The 14,682-nt window shown below is 44.4% G+C and overlaps 1 protein-coding gene across 1 annotated transcript in view; it reads right to left on the reverse strand.

Moving 5' to 3' along the window:
* The window catches only part of plekhg4b (pleckstrin homology domain containing, family G (with RhoGef domain) member 4B), a 142,523-nt gene that overhangs the window by 48,490 nt on the left and 79,351 nt on the right, over nt 1-14,682 (reverse strand). Inside the window, exons 8-9 of the mRNA XM_066716039.1 lie at nt 387-493; nt 69-78 (exon numbers count right to left, since the gene is read on the reverse strand). Of these exons, the coding sequence (XP_066572136.1) occupies nt 69-78; nt 387-493 (117 nt within the window). The remainder of the gene's footprint in view (nt 1-68; nt 79-386; nt 494-14,682) is intronic.

Raw genomic sequence — 14,682 nt, forward strand, 5'->3', positions numbered from 1 at the left:
ATTGATAAATATAATCTATTAACATGTCTATTTTTAAAGCATTCTTACTTTACAGCATTTTTTCACACCTGCCTAAAACTTTTGCACAGTTCTGTATATATTCATCTAAATTTGAGATTGCTAATTACAGAACATTGACCACGTATGACTAGATGCTTCTTCAGGTGGGAGGGACACCTTCTCTGAATGCATGTTTACAAAGCAAATTCCAGCAATGCTTAGCCAGTTGTGCACAACCATGCTAGGAACCTGATCCAGTCTACAAGACACATCATGCACACTGACTGGAGACTTTTACCAGAAATTCCACTCAGGATTCCAGAGAATGAACATTTACCTAAATATTCAGAAAAAAACTTTATTCAAATGTACATGCCCTTCTAAACTGTATCCAGTGGTTGTGGTCATAGAGGAAAGTTCCTTCAAAATCCTTTGTCAGCTGATTGGATTCTATATGTTTGTAGAGTGTCTTCAGTGACATAAGGTGTTCAATCTGCAGATAGATACAAAAACAATTAATTCATCTATACTTATTTACTTAACCTTAAAAGCGCCAACATATTTCACCCCCTAAAAAAGCCAACTTTTGGACCCCAGTTATAAATGATGGAAAAATTAAACTTTTTGTGAAACAGTAACTTTTTTCTTTTATTAACGTTTTGTAACACAAATAAATGGTTTTAAATCTCCACAGTAAGTATGTATTTGAACATTTACACATTCATAGCCAAATTCAATCTTTTAAAACAGAAGTTTTTGTATGTTTTGGACAGTTTTTTTTTAACTAATTCATCCATTGAAACTTGTCATGAACATTTTTCCTATTATTTATTCACTAATCTAAACACAGTTAAAGCACACTACTTGTGTCATGCTGTTGACAGCCATGGCAGAGTGTTGGACCCTCTCATATGTCTCAGACCACAGGGTGTTGATGGGCTCATGGTTGATTTTGCTCATGCCTGCAAGAAGTAGAAGACCAATTGTAGCTTTGATATCTATTTAATCCACTGGCCTCTATTCTGCAGGTGTACAGTTGTACCCATATTTTGCCAAAATAACTCTCAAATACACTACATGGCTAAAAGTACATGGACACCTGCTTGTTGAACATCTAATTCCAAAATGGAGTTGGTCTCCCCTATGCAGCTATAACAGCCTCCACTCTTCTTGGAAGGCTTTCCACAAGATGTTGGAACATTGCTGCATTGCTTCCATTCAGCCACAAGAGCATTAGTGAGGTTGAGCATTGATGTTGGGTGATTAGGCCTGGCTTACAGTCGGCATTCACTTTGTATGTGCTGGTGAGGGGATCCCAGCGGATGCGTGACCGGTTGCCAGGGCTGAAATCATCCCCAGCAACTGAGGGGGACATTCCGCCCTCTCTGCCATCTGCGGGGGACGTCCTGCCGCTCCCGCCTCCGCCCTCTGAGGCAGAACTCCGGCTGCTTCTGCCTCAGCAGCCTGAGGAGGCTGACTTTCCGGAGCTCGAGAGGGAAGTCAGCCTGCTGCCACCGCCCGGGGAGGACGCACCCGCACCGCCCGGGGTGGTCAGCCTGCCGCTGCCGCCGCCCAGGGAGGACGCGCCCGCTGCCGTCCAAGGGATGAAGAACCGGTGTCGTGGCTGCTACTGTGCCCTGAGGGGGCACTGCCACTGCCAGAGAGATTACCTCACCTGGAGGTAGAATCTGGAGGGGAGGGAGAACCCGGACGGGGAGAGGGACCATTGCCTCGCCCAGGGTCGCAGAACAGGGAGGACAGTGCCAGAGTGTATGACCCTGGGGGAGGAGGTGGCTTCCTGTTCGGCCCTCCCGCCCTCCCCTCGGCATTGGGTTCAAGCTGGGGAGGGGGTGGCCGATGGTGGCGTTCCGTACTTTGTATGGGGAGGGGAGGTGTGTGGCAGGGAGGGGGTTAATTGTCCCTCCCTGCCTGCTCATGGACTGCAGGTGGCTGGGGTGATTGATCAATTAAGGTCAATCAACCCCAGCCACCTGCTATATAAGGAGGCCTCAGCCTCCCATTAGGGGTAGAGGGTGTTGGAGAGTTATTTGGGTGTGGGAGGAAACCTGCCCATATTTGTGCATGTTGTTTTGTTTGAGTGTGTATGTTACGTGTTTACACAGTGAAGACCAGGTCCAGCCTGTGTATTATTCTTTGAGTTTTATGTATCTTTTTGTTTGGCCATTGTGCCAGTTTATTTTGTTTATTTAATAAAGATTTACTTTGTACCTGCAGTCTGTCTCCAAGCCTCCATTACTGGCTACCCCGCCACAAGGCGGTATTGGTTTTTTTTCAGTCCTCCACATTAACACAAAAATCATAACAAATGATGTTTTGTTGTTGGTAACTAGTTGCTTGACAAATTGATTGATTGAAAAAAGGGTTTTTTTAACCGTAGGGGTTTCAAATAAACCCCCTTGGAACTTTTAGGGTAAAAACTGTGAGGATTCAAGCTGATTGGGCTGAGTTAAGATCAGGGCACTGTAAACTTTGCATTGGCACTCTGTAGAAATCAATCACGTTACATAATCTCTTAATTAACTTCAGGAACCTGGAAGTCTTACAGTGGCTTTTCCACATTTCATTATCAACACAGAAAATGTCTATAATGTCAAAGTGAAAAATATAATCTCCAAATTGTTCTAAATTAATTACTGTAGTGGTTTTAGTAAATCCAAGGATACACCAATAAAGAAGCAACAAGTTTATTATACAAAATAAGAAATACAAGTTAACTCGGACCTCTGTTCTCACATGAAGTGAAGAAAAGAACTAGAGATGTGAGCTGGAAGAAGCCCCTTTGTATCTTTGATATACAATAGATTACAGCAAATCCAGTTCAATCCAGCTGTACAAATTCAATTTACCCCATGCATACTAATACAGTTGTTGATCAGGTATTCAAAAAACAGTAGCTGTAGGCCTATACATTTAGGGCCTACATGTATTACAAAGTATATGATGACTGTGATGGTATTTAAAATCTGTAAGCTTAAAATGCAAAACAAATCACAATTGACCTGGTAAGAGCGGTCAGAGGTCAAGTTGAATGTCATGCATGGATACAGCCCATATGGTTTCCTATACATGTTCTATAGTGACCATCATCGTATCTGCCACCTGTAAGGAGTTATAAGCCTTCAAAGATCAATACGTTTTTTGGCGATATCCCATGATCCATAGCTCCGATCCGAAAACTGTTAGCAGTTTTGGAAACTTCATACACAGTTTCCTATCTATGCTCCATAGAAACATTACTCATAACAGCTTCCTTAAAGTTGTAATAAGATGTTCAATATCCGAGAGCTCCTTGCATCAGAGTAAAAGAACAGTATCTGGCTCCAGAAAAGTCAAAGGCCAAGAAAAAGGGCATGTCAGATAATGCACCATAGGTTTCCTATAGGTGTTCAATAAGTACCATGGCTGTATTTGCAACCGTTAGAGAGTTATAAACTACTTTCACTTTTACAGGATGTGGCATGGAGGTCCAAAGGTAGACCTATACCAAAAGTAATATCATTCGGGACACTGTGCATAACATTTTTCACAGTTTGGTAAGGAATAATGGAAAATTGTAGGAGGAGATACGTTTACAAAACGGTAAGAAACGAGAATAATAATAATAACTAGAATGGAAGTTCCTGATGAAACTTTGTCTGCGTTGTTTAAGGTTAGTTTTTCCACTGTGTTAAGCAATAGCTGTTGAATGCCAACAGTATAATCGAATAGAATGCCAATACAGTTTAAAAGCTTAAATAGCTTAAAAATAGCACTGCAAGTGCTGCAATCAGTTGTTAAGTGTATTTGCATTACATCAGCAGTAGTTTTCAGACTTATTCTAGCATATATGTGTTGCTTTAGTGCTACGGTACAATGTGTATTGAAAGCTGGGGAGGATTATCATGCAACGTTTTTATACAATCACATGTCGATTAGAGCTTCCACTGTAGCTGTGCACATCTAGATGTCGCATGTATATTGCGATAATCCATTCACCTTTTAACCCTCAGAGGACTGAGCCAATGTTTCCCATTTTTACTACTTTTAAATTCTAGCTGATAAACAATATACATTTGATTTTGAACCACAATATGTGTATCTATAATATCTATAGTATAGTCTATATCTAGTATCTACATACACTCACCTAAAGGATTATTAGGAACACCATACTAATACTGTGTTTGACCCCCTTTCGCCTTCAGAACTGCCTTAATTCTACGTGGCATTGATTCAACAAGGTGCTGAAAGCATTCTTTAGAAATGTTGGCCCATATTGATAGGATAGCATCTTGCAGTTGATGGAGATTTGTGGGATGCACATCCAAGGCACGAAGCTCCCGTTCCACCACATCCCAAAGATGCTCTATTGGGTTGAGATCTGGTGACTGTGGGGGCCAGTTTAGTACAGTGAACTCATTGTCATGTTCAAGAAACCAATTTGAAATGATTCAACCTTTGTGACATGGTGCATTATCCTGCTGGAAGTAGCCATCAGAGGATGGGTACATGGTGGTCATAAAGGGATGGACATGGTCAGAAACAATGCTCAGGTAGGCCGTGGCATTTAAACGATGCCCAAATGGCACTAAGGGGCCTAAAGTGTGCCAAGAAAACATCCCCCACACCATTACACCACCACCACCAGCTTGCACAGTGGTAACAAGGCATGATGGATCCATGTTCTCTTTCTGTTTACGCCAAATTCTGACTACCATCTGAATGTCTCAACAGAAATCGAGACTCATCAGACCAGGCAACATTTTTCCAGTCTTCAACTGTCCAATTTTGGTGAGCTTGTGCAAATTGTAGCCTCTTTTTCCTATTTGTAGTGGAGATGAGTGGTACCCGGTGGGGTCTTCTGCTGTTGTAGCCCATCCGCCTCAAGGTTGTACGTGTTGTGGCTTCACAAATGCTTTGCTGCATACCTCGGTTGTAACGAGTGGTTATTTCAGTCAAAGTTGCTCTTCTATCAGCTTGAATCAGTCGGCCCATTCTCCTCTGACCTCTAGCATCAACAAGGCATTTTTGCCCACAGGACTGCCGCATACTGGATGTTTTTCCCTTTTCACACCATTCTTTGTAAACCCTAGAAATGGTTGTGCGTGAAAATCCCAGTAACTGAGCAGCACCTTTCTTAACCCTTCAAACATTCAGTTTGGAGTTCAGGAGATTGTCTTGACCAGGACCACACCCCTAAATGCATTGAAGCAACTGCCATGTGATTGGTTGGTTAGATAATTGCATTAATGAGAAATTGAACAGGTGTTCCTAATAATCCTTTAGGTGAGTGTATATTATCTATAATTTTGGAACAACCTCTACTAAATTAATTTTTCACGTATAATGCACTTATAACATTTGACAGTATTTGAGTGGACAATGCAATAAAGTAAAAACATAAAAATAACAGAATTTATTTTTTTATTATTATTATTGATTTCACACCCTACACAGTAATAGTGAACAGTTTTGACTCTTCGAAAATGCTCTTCAATGCCTTAAGTATTGAAATATACATTGTTTTTCAATAAATTATATACATAATACTGAAATAATGCACCTTTTTTGGAACACGAATATTGTTTTCTATTCTATTCTATTCTATTCGTTATTCAGGTCCCTCAGATATGTCACTGAGCAAAGCTGGGACTCTCCAGGAAGTTGCAGAGGGGCTCCTGGCATGCCAGGGTCTCGTGTTATATACTCAGGATAAAAAGAAATGTCCTCTCACTTTCAACTGCTTTTATTTTCAGCAAAATTAACAAGTGTAAATATTTGTATGAACATAATCAATGGGATTGAGATCCGGGTTCTTCGCTGGCCATGGCAGAACACTGACATTCCTGTCTTGCAGGAAATCATGTCCAGCGAAGGTGGATTTGTGCTCATTGGCTACGTTGTTGCCGGTGATATCTGGTAAGGACCTACAAGCCCTCAGTCCAGCCTCTCTCAGCCTTTTACGGACAGTCTGAGCACTGATGGAGGGATTGTGCATTCCTGGTGTAATTCGGGCAGTTGTTGTTGCCATCCTGTACCCGTCCCGCAGGTGTGATATTCGGATGTACCAATCCTGTGCAGGTGTTGTTACACATGGTCTGCCACTGTGAGGACGATCAGCTGTCCGTCCTTCCTGTCTCCCTGTAGCGCTGTCTTAGGCGTCTCACAATACGGACATTGCAATTTTTTGCCCTGGCTACATCTGCAGTCCTCATGCCTCCTTGCAGCATGCCTAAGGCACGTTCATGCAGATGAGCAGGGACCCTGGGCATCTTTCTTTTGGTGTTTTTCAGAATCAGTAGAAAGGTCTCTTTAGTGTCCTAAGTTTTTATAACTGTGATCTTAATTGCCTACCGTCTGTAAGCTGTTAGTGTCTTAACCACCGTTCCACAGGTGTATGTTCATTAATTGTTTATGGTTCACTGAACAAGCATTGTTCAAACCCTTTACAATAAAAATATGTAAAGTTATTTGGATTTTACAAAATTATCTTTAAAATACAGTGTCCTGAAAAAGGGACGTTTCTATACATATATTCTGCTGACCTTACAGTGCTATAGCAGGGCTATATTGAGGGTGTGGTGTGTCCAAAGGGGTAATTGGCAATGGTATGTGATTCATTGTTCTGTGTGTGAGCCAGTGGACTTCGAATCTTTGTTTTGTCCACTTGCACCCCAGTGGGGCTGGCAGGGGTAAATCTGGGCAGAGTGGGTGCCCAATCTGGATCTGCTCTTTTCCATTGCTGGAAAAACAAAAACTATTTTTCTTTTCATACTTCATTGCATATTTTCCACATATATATTATATATACTGCTTTATAAGTACATAATACATGCATACATACATAGCTGAAGCTCTTCTGAATCCACAGGCACTATAAACACAGCATAAGCAGCCTGCATTATATTTGAAAAGCCTCTCTCTCTCTCTCTCTCTCTCTCTGACCCCATTCACATTTGAGATTTAGGCCGGCCCAGGGCCCATGGGTGAAAACTAGTCCAGATTTTTGACCAAGCCTAAATCTTTTGAGGCAGCCGAAAGGCGACCTAAATGTGAATATGAATGCGCTGGGCCCTAGGCTGGGTGGAAAGCATCAGCATGTGATGCAACTCGAGCGACGCCCCCAGAGACTCACGTGTCTGATTCAAAGGAGACGCCGCTTCTCGCCAATGCAGAATAAACACGGGTGTTGCAGGGGGTGCGGGGCAGTGTGGGTGTGTATAATATTAGGTGTGTGGATGAGGTTTTCTTTTGTATTAATTATTTATTTTATTGGTTTGGTTTATTATTATTTTGTTTTTCTTTCACTTATTAGTTGTTTTCACTGGATTATATCTATTTCTTGTATTTTACATTCTTTTACTTTCAATGAGCACGTTTTGCAATCACTATGCACATTCCACGCTGTGGCATGCACACATTCCAGTACACCTATCCTCATTGGACGATCCCCTCCTGAGCAATCAACCAAACACTCTCTCACCCTGTGGACTTCGTGCCCCCTCCCTCTGTATTGGTGGACTGTGTATAATAAACTGTTTTACAACTGTGAACTGGTGCCTGTGCTGTGCGTATCTGGGGTTGTCTGCCAGACCTGCATGGGGAGAGTGAGAGAGGGGTTTAGTGAGTCCCTCCCTTTTCACTTTAAAGTAAACGGGGAGTAGCGTAGTCGTAGTTACTGGTGGTTGCCTCTCACTGCCAGTGCCACACAGGCACCAAAAAAGCCAAACAAGACAAACTGTATTTTCTCTATTGTTTGAATATCATATCGATCTATAGCCTTAAATGTACGGATACATCTCACTCCCTCACATTTTTATATATATATAAAAAAGCATAGGCTAAGTAATGACTTATAATGTAAACAGTTCAAACTACTCGGTCAATGAAAATAAGTGTGTAGCTGGTAAACTTGCTATTTTTTAAAAAACAATCGAAGTATGATTGAAGTCTGAAATTTAACACTATGCAATTTTCAGGTATAAAATGCATTGTGAAATTGTGAACGGGACCAGGTAACTTTCACTTATCCGAATTTTGCATTAAAATGATATACATTTAACCGAAGCAGGTTTCCATTCAAATCAATGCATTTTAAAACAAGACCAAATGTTTACTGTCCAATCCCAAATGCGATTATATTGAGCTGAGTAGTACAATTACAAATGCCGGCTTTGGAGGTATCAACCGGGACGATGCAGAAATTAAAGCACTGTTTACAATGTGGATGGAAGATAAAGTTAAACAAACTGAAGGAAGTGTACGAGCGCTGCTGTCTGAGGAAATAACTATTGCAGCGATCACAGAAGGCTTCTTTCAATGGGTACCAATCACTCGCCCGACCAAGTTAAACGGAAAATAAAAATGCAAAGATCAAAGATGACAACAAACGCAGTGGAGTCCAGAGAAAAGTTTGCATGTTTTTCTGAGGAACGCTGAGAAGAAATACTGAGCAGCAGCTTGGATTGAATTGGACACATCGACCTGCAGCAAACTGCACCGAAGTACTACTATAATATACACTCACCTAAAGGATTATTAGGAACACCATACTAATACTGTGTTTGACCCCCTTTCTCCTTCAGAACTGCCTTAATTCTACGTGGCATTGATTCAACAAGGTGCTGAAAGCATTCTTTAGAAATGTTGGCCCATATTGATAGGATAGCATCTTGCAGTTGATGGAGATTTGTGGGGTGCACATCCAGGGCACGAAGCTCCCGTTCCACCACATCCCAAAGATGCTGTATTGGGTTGAGATCTGGTGACTGTGGGGGCCAGTTTAGTACAGTGAACTCATTGTCGTGTTCAAGAAACCAATTTGAAATGATTCGACCTTTGTGACATGGTGCATTATCCTGCTGGAAGTAGCCATCAGAGGATGGGTACATGGTGGTCATAAAGGGATGGACATGGTCAGAAACAATGCTCAGGTAGGCCGTGGCATTTAAACGATGCCCAATTGGCACTAAGGGGCCTAAAGTGTGCCAAGAAAACATCCCCCACACCATTACACCACCACCAGCAGCCTGCACAGTGGTAACAAGGCATGATGGATCCATGTTCTCATTCTGTTTACGCCAAATTCTGACTCTACCATCTGAATGTCTCAACAGAAATCGAGACTCATCAGACCAGGCAACATTTTTCCAGTCTTCAACTGTCCAATTTTGGTGAGCTTGTGCAAATTGTAGCCTCTTTTTCCTATTTGTAGTGGAGATGAGTGGTACCCGGTGGGGTCTTCTGCTGTTGTAGCCCATCCACCTCAAGGTTGTACGTGTTGTGGCTTCACAAATGCTTTGCTGCATACCTCGGTTGTAACGAGTGGTTATTTCAGTCAAAGTTGCTCTTCCATCAGCTTGAATCAGTCGGCCCATTCTCCTCTGACCTCTAGCATCAACAAGGCATTTTCGCCCCCACAGGACTGCCGCATACTGGATGTTTTTCCCTTTTCACACCATTCTTTGTAAACCCTAGAAATGGTTGTGCGTGAAAATCCCAGTAACTGAGCAGATTGTGAAATACTCAGACCGGCCCGTCTGGCACCAACAACCATGCCACGCTCAAAATTGCTTAAATCACCTTTCTTTCCCATTCAGACATTCAGTTTGGAGTTCAGGAGATTGTCTTGACCAGGACCACACCCCTAAATGCATTGAAGCAACTGTCATGTGATTGGTTGGTTAGATAATTGCATTAATGAGAAATTGAACAGGTGTTCCTAATAATCCTTTAGGTGAGTGTATGTACTGTATGTATGTAATAGACATTTTCAGCTCATAAATCTCAATAGGCTATTGATAACTAATGCATACAATTTCTTTTTATTTTTTTTATTTAATGTAGCTGTCCTACTAAATGTGCTTCGCTTTCGGGTGAATTGTGTAACGGCACATTTAGACTTGCAGAACCGAAGATACACATTTGAAAAGGGAAATGTATAAATTTGATTCCACATTGAACCAGCACATTTTGTAATTATATTAGAAAGCTTCGGCTGCAAAGGGTTAAGATTACTTTCAATGAAAATATAGAACCGATCAATAGCCTATATATATATATCAATATTAATAAGTTGTGATTATAAATACATCGCATACACCTGTAAGCATACCTAATGTCATGTGTAACTGGTTTGTTTGAGCGGATTTGTTTAATTTCCGGCATGCATTTAGTTTAGGCCTCCTTTTCGGGTCTCTAAAACAAGTAGCACTAAATTTGAGGCGACCCACGGCCGACCTAATAAGTGTGAACAGGGTCTCTCTCTCTCTCAATTCAATTCAAATTCAAAAAGAGCTTTATTGGCAGTTTCTGTGTGCCAGCACTCCAGGTATTGTGCTCTCATCTTCTTGGTGATGATGTTGATCCTGGTGCCCGCTGTCTGCCCACTGGGGCTGGTGTGGCTCTGCTCAGTGAGGGGCCGTGCCAGGGTACGGATGGCGCACTGTTTAGGGCCATGCTCCTGGCTCCGCAGTGCTGTGTGGCAGTAGGAGTGAGGGTGGCTGTTGTTGAGTTGGACCCAGTACTTCAGTGCCCTCATGTGCACTGTGAGCAGCAGGGGGGAGGCTGCCCAGTTCAGCTCTGCATGCGTTATTGCCTGCGCTCCTGTGCAGCTAGAGCAGGTGCTGCAGAACTCCAGGTGCAGGCTCTCAGTCGGACTGCTGTCCCAATTGCTGTGATCAGGGTAAGTTACTGGGCCCCACACTTCACTAACATACAGGAGGATTGGAGACAATATACTGTCAAAGATTTTAAGCCAGATCCTCACTTGGGGTTTTAGGTTGTACAGTCGTTTTTTTATTGCATAAAAAGCCCTGCGTGCCTTTTCTTTAAGTACACTTATAGCTACATTGAAGTTTCCTGATGCACTAATTTCCAGACCAAGGTATGTGTAATTGGTTGAGTGCTGTACCGTGTTGCCATTTAGAAAGAATTTAAATTTCTGTGCCTGGTTCTTGGCTTTTTTCTGGAACACAATGATTCTGGTCTTGTCCAGGTTGGCTTCCAGGGCCCAGTCCTGGCAGTACTGCTCTAGTATGGTCAGGCTCTGCTGCAGCCCCTGCTGTGTGGGTGAGAGCAGGACCAGGTACAGCAGTAGTTTGACAGTGGAGTGGTGCAGAGTGAGGCCTGGGGCTGAGGACTGCTCCAGCACGGAAGCCAGCTCATTGTGTAGTGTAGGACTGAGGCTGCATCCCTGTCGCACTCCGCGACCCTGGTGGAAGAACTCTGTCCTTTTGTGGCTGACCTTCACACTGCACTGGTTTTCCTGGTACATGTTTTTGATGATGTCATAGGTTTTCCCACCGATGCCACTCTCCAGCAGTCTGAGGAGCAGTCCGGGGTGCCAGATGGAGTCGACGAAACAAGCGAAGACTTTCCACTTGTTGGTGCCGTGTACATGTTTGTTGAGGAGGCTGTGCAGAGTGTAGATGTGGTCGGTGGTGCGGTGTTTGGGAAGAAAGCTGATCTGGCCTCTGTGCAGCACACTGTGCTCTGACAGGAAGCTCAGGATTCTGCTGTTCAGGATGCTGCAGAAGACCTTCCCCAGGCTGCTGCTCACAGAGATCCCTCTGTAGTTGGAGGGGTCCAGCTTGTCGCCACTCTTGTGGATGGGGGTGATGAGCCCTTGGTTCCACAGAGCAGGGAAGCAGACAGCAGTCAGCACCAGGTTGTACAGCTTCAGCAGGGCCTCCTGTAATGCCAGGCTGCTGTGCTTCAGCATCTCATTGGGGATACAATCTGCCCCACTGGCTTTTTTAGATTTCAGGGATTTTATTCTTTCCTTTAGTTCCTGCAGGATAATGGGGGTGTCCAGGGGGTTTTGATTGTCTTTGATAATGTTTTCTAAATCCTTTAGTTTCTTTAGGGTCACATTTTGTTCTGGTGTTAGAGTTTGCTCTGGTATTTCTTGGTATAGATTTTCTAAGTAATTTTTCCAAATGTTGCCATTTTGAATTGCCAATTCTCTATTTCGCTTGGTGTAATTTAACTGGTTCCAAGTTTCCCAGAAGGTGTTCTGATCAATTGATTCTTCATTTTTTTCCAGTTTTTTGCTGATATAATTGTCTCTTTTCTTTCTCATGGTGTATTTGTAGTGTTTCAGTGTGTGGTGGTAGTGATGTCGTAGTGCAGTGTTATCTGGGTCTCTGTGCTTCTGGTTGGAAAGAGATCGCAGTTCCTTTCTGATTTCTTAGCATTCAGCATCAAACCATTTTTCTTTTGACTGTCCCTTTTTATTCTGTTTTTTTTTTTTTTTTCTTAGGTTAGACTTGGTAGCTACGATTTCAAAGATGTCATTTAGTTCTCTTATTGCTAAATTTACTGCATTTGTGTTTAATTCATAATTTTTATTTTGAAAGTTTTGCAATAGATTTCTAACCTGTGTATTGCAGAGTGCTTTCTCATACTCTGAGAGGCTCTGCTGTGTCCACTTGTAGGAGGCAGTGAGGTTGAAGAGGTTGGAGGCGGTCTGCTGGCTGGGGTGTGGCTGGTCTGTCCTCTTTATGTACAGCACTGTTTGACAGTGGTCAGACAAGAGGGTTCGCTGCTTGACTGTAAATGCATTAAAATTGTTTGGGTCCATGTCAGTAATTGCGTAGTCCACTATGCTAGTGCCAAGTGCTGAGTTGTAAGTGTATCTTCCTAAGGAGTCCCCCCTGATCCGGCCATTAATGATGTACAGCTCCAGGCCTCGACACAGGCTCAGCAGCTCTTTGTCACTCTTGTTACCCACGCTGTCATAGCTGTTTCTCTGGCGGGTCACACTGCTGCGGTACCATGGGGCATTTCCAAAGACATGGTTGTTTCCCTTTGTGGAGATGAAGTCAATCTCTCTGCCTGTTCTGGCGTTGAGATCTCCACAGATCAGCAAACTGCCCAGTGTCTGGAAGTATGCTGCCTCTGACTGCAGAGTGGGGAAGCTCTCAGGGTTGTAGTAGGGGGAGTCCGAGGGGGGGATGTAGGCTGCACACAGGTATATGTCACACTGGGATGAGAACAGTGAGCCTTTAATTTGTATCCACAAGTGTGTTATTCCTATTTTTACCAGGGTAATGAAGTGAACGAGCTCCTCTTTATTCCATATGATAATCCCGCCCGAGTCTCGGCCCCGCTTCACCGCAAGGTTCTTGTGGGACGGCACTATGAGCTGCCTGTAGCCCACAGGACTGACAGTGGACTCGTCTGCTCTGGTCCAGGTTTCATGCAGAATCATAATATCTACATTATTTAAACTATTTACAAAGTCTGGATTTTGGGTTTTACACCCAAAAGCTGAAGCATTCAGGCCCTGAATGTTCCAGCTGCTAATTACAAAAGATCTAATTTTGATTTTCCAAATGTTACTTTCAATGAGCCAAAATGTGAAATGTAATTACTTCGCTTTTAGCAGTTTTATGTTATTTTATTATTTTAAATGGAAGACATAATACTTGAGATGTGTTTATGTCATGAGTCTGGTGCAGACTGCGTTCAGCAGCTTCCGGATCTCACTCAGCTCAGAGCTGGCTGGCTGTGCTGTCCTGCTGAGTGTGGTAGCGTAGCTGTGCTGCAGTGCTGGGATGCATGCTGCTGGCTGTGTGGGGGCCGTCACTGCTGGCTGGGGGTCTCTGGGGGCCCTGGGTGGCTATTCTGTGTGGCCTCCTCTGTGCCTGGGGCTCCCTGGCCCTGGGGTCTCCGTGCTGCCTCCGGGTGTCCTCATCTGCAGCTGACGTGGCTCTCTCCCCAGAGTAGTGTCCTTCAGGCTGCGGGCAAAAAGACTCATGTCATGTTGGTTGAGGTGCACGTGGTCGTACAGGTGCTGGGGGGAGAGGCTGTGGTGCTGGGCCAGGTGCACGTTGGTCAGGGGGCCGCAGCCTCGGGACAGCTCTGTGTTGATGTGCTGGATGGTGTGCGCTGGTATGTCCTGTCTGGGCAGCAGCGTGGACATGGAGATCCTGGCGGCTGGGAACTGCTGGGTGGCTCTTTCTGCCACCTGTGTCAGTGCCTTGTCAACCCCTCCCTGCAGGCTGTGCAGGTCGTTAGTTCCTGTGTGGATGAGGATGTGCTGGGGCTGGGTGAAGCTGGGCCTGTTGAGGATGTCCAGGGCTCGCTCTGTTGTAGGGCAGCGGATCTTGGTCACACGTTGCCCAGGGAACATCGTCTGCCATCCAGATACTTCCCATTGGAGTCAATGAGGATAACGATGTCCGCGCTGTGCTGAGCCTTGCTGGGTCGCCTGGGGGCTGGAGCTGGGCTTGTGTCCAGGGTTGTGGGGGTGTCCGGGGAGGGGCTGGCTGTAGTGGTGTCCAGGCCTGTGTCTGCTGGTGAATCTGTCCCTGTCTGTGTCAGGGCTGGTTGGCCGGTCTGCAGGTTGTGTGTTGGGCTCCTCTCTCTCCAGTTCCTGAGTGGGTGTGCGCTCTCCGTCTCGCCTATGGAGGGCTGGGTTGAGGGCTGGGTCCCTCTGTTGTGTGTGGGCTGGGCTGGGGGGCTGTGTCTCTTTCATGCTGTGCAGCTCTTTGCTCAGGTTCTTCACTTCACTGAGCGAGGCTCTCTTTTTCATCTCCTGTCTCAGGCTCTTCAGCTCTCCTTTCAGCTGCTCTCTGTCCTGCTGCAGCTCCCTCAGGGCTGACTGCAGCTCCTGTATATTCGCCCTGTGCTCGTTCCTGAGCTGCACCAGCTCATCTCTCAGTTGCTGCTCGCTCC

Source organism: Amia ocellicauda, chromosome 10 (assembly GCF_036373705.1).
Source record: "Amia ocellicauda isolate fAmiCal2 chromosome 10, fAmiCal2.hap1, whole genome shotgun sequence".
NCBI classification, from domain to species: Eukaryota; Metazoa; Chordata; class Actinopteri; order Amiiformes; family Amiidae; genus Amia; species Amia ocellicauda.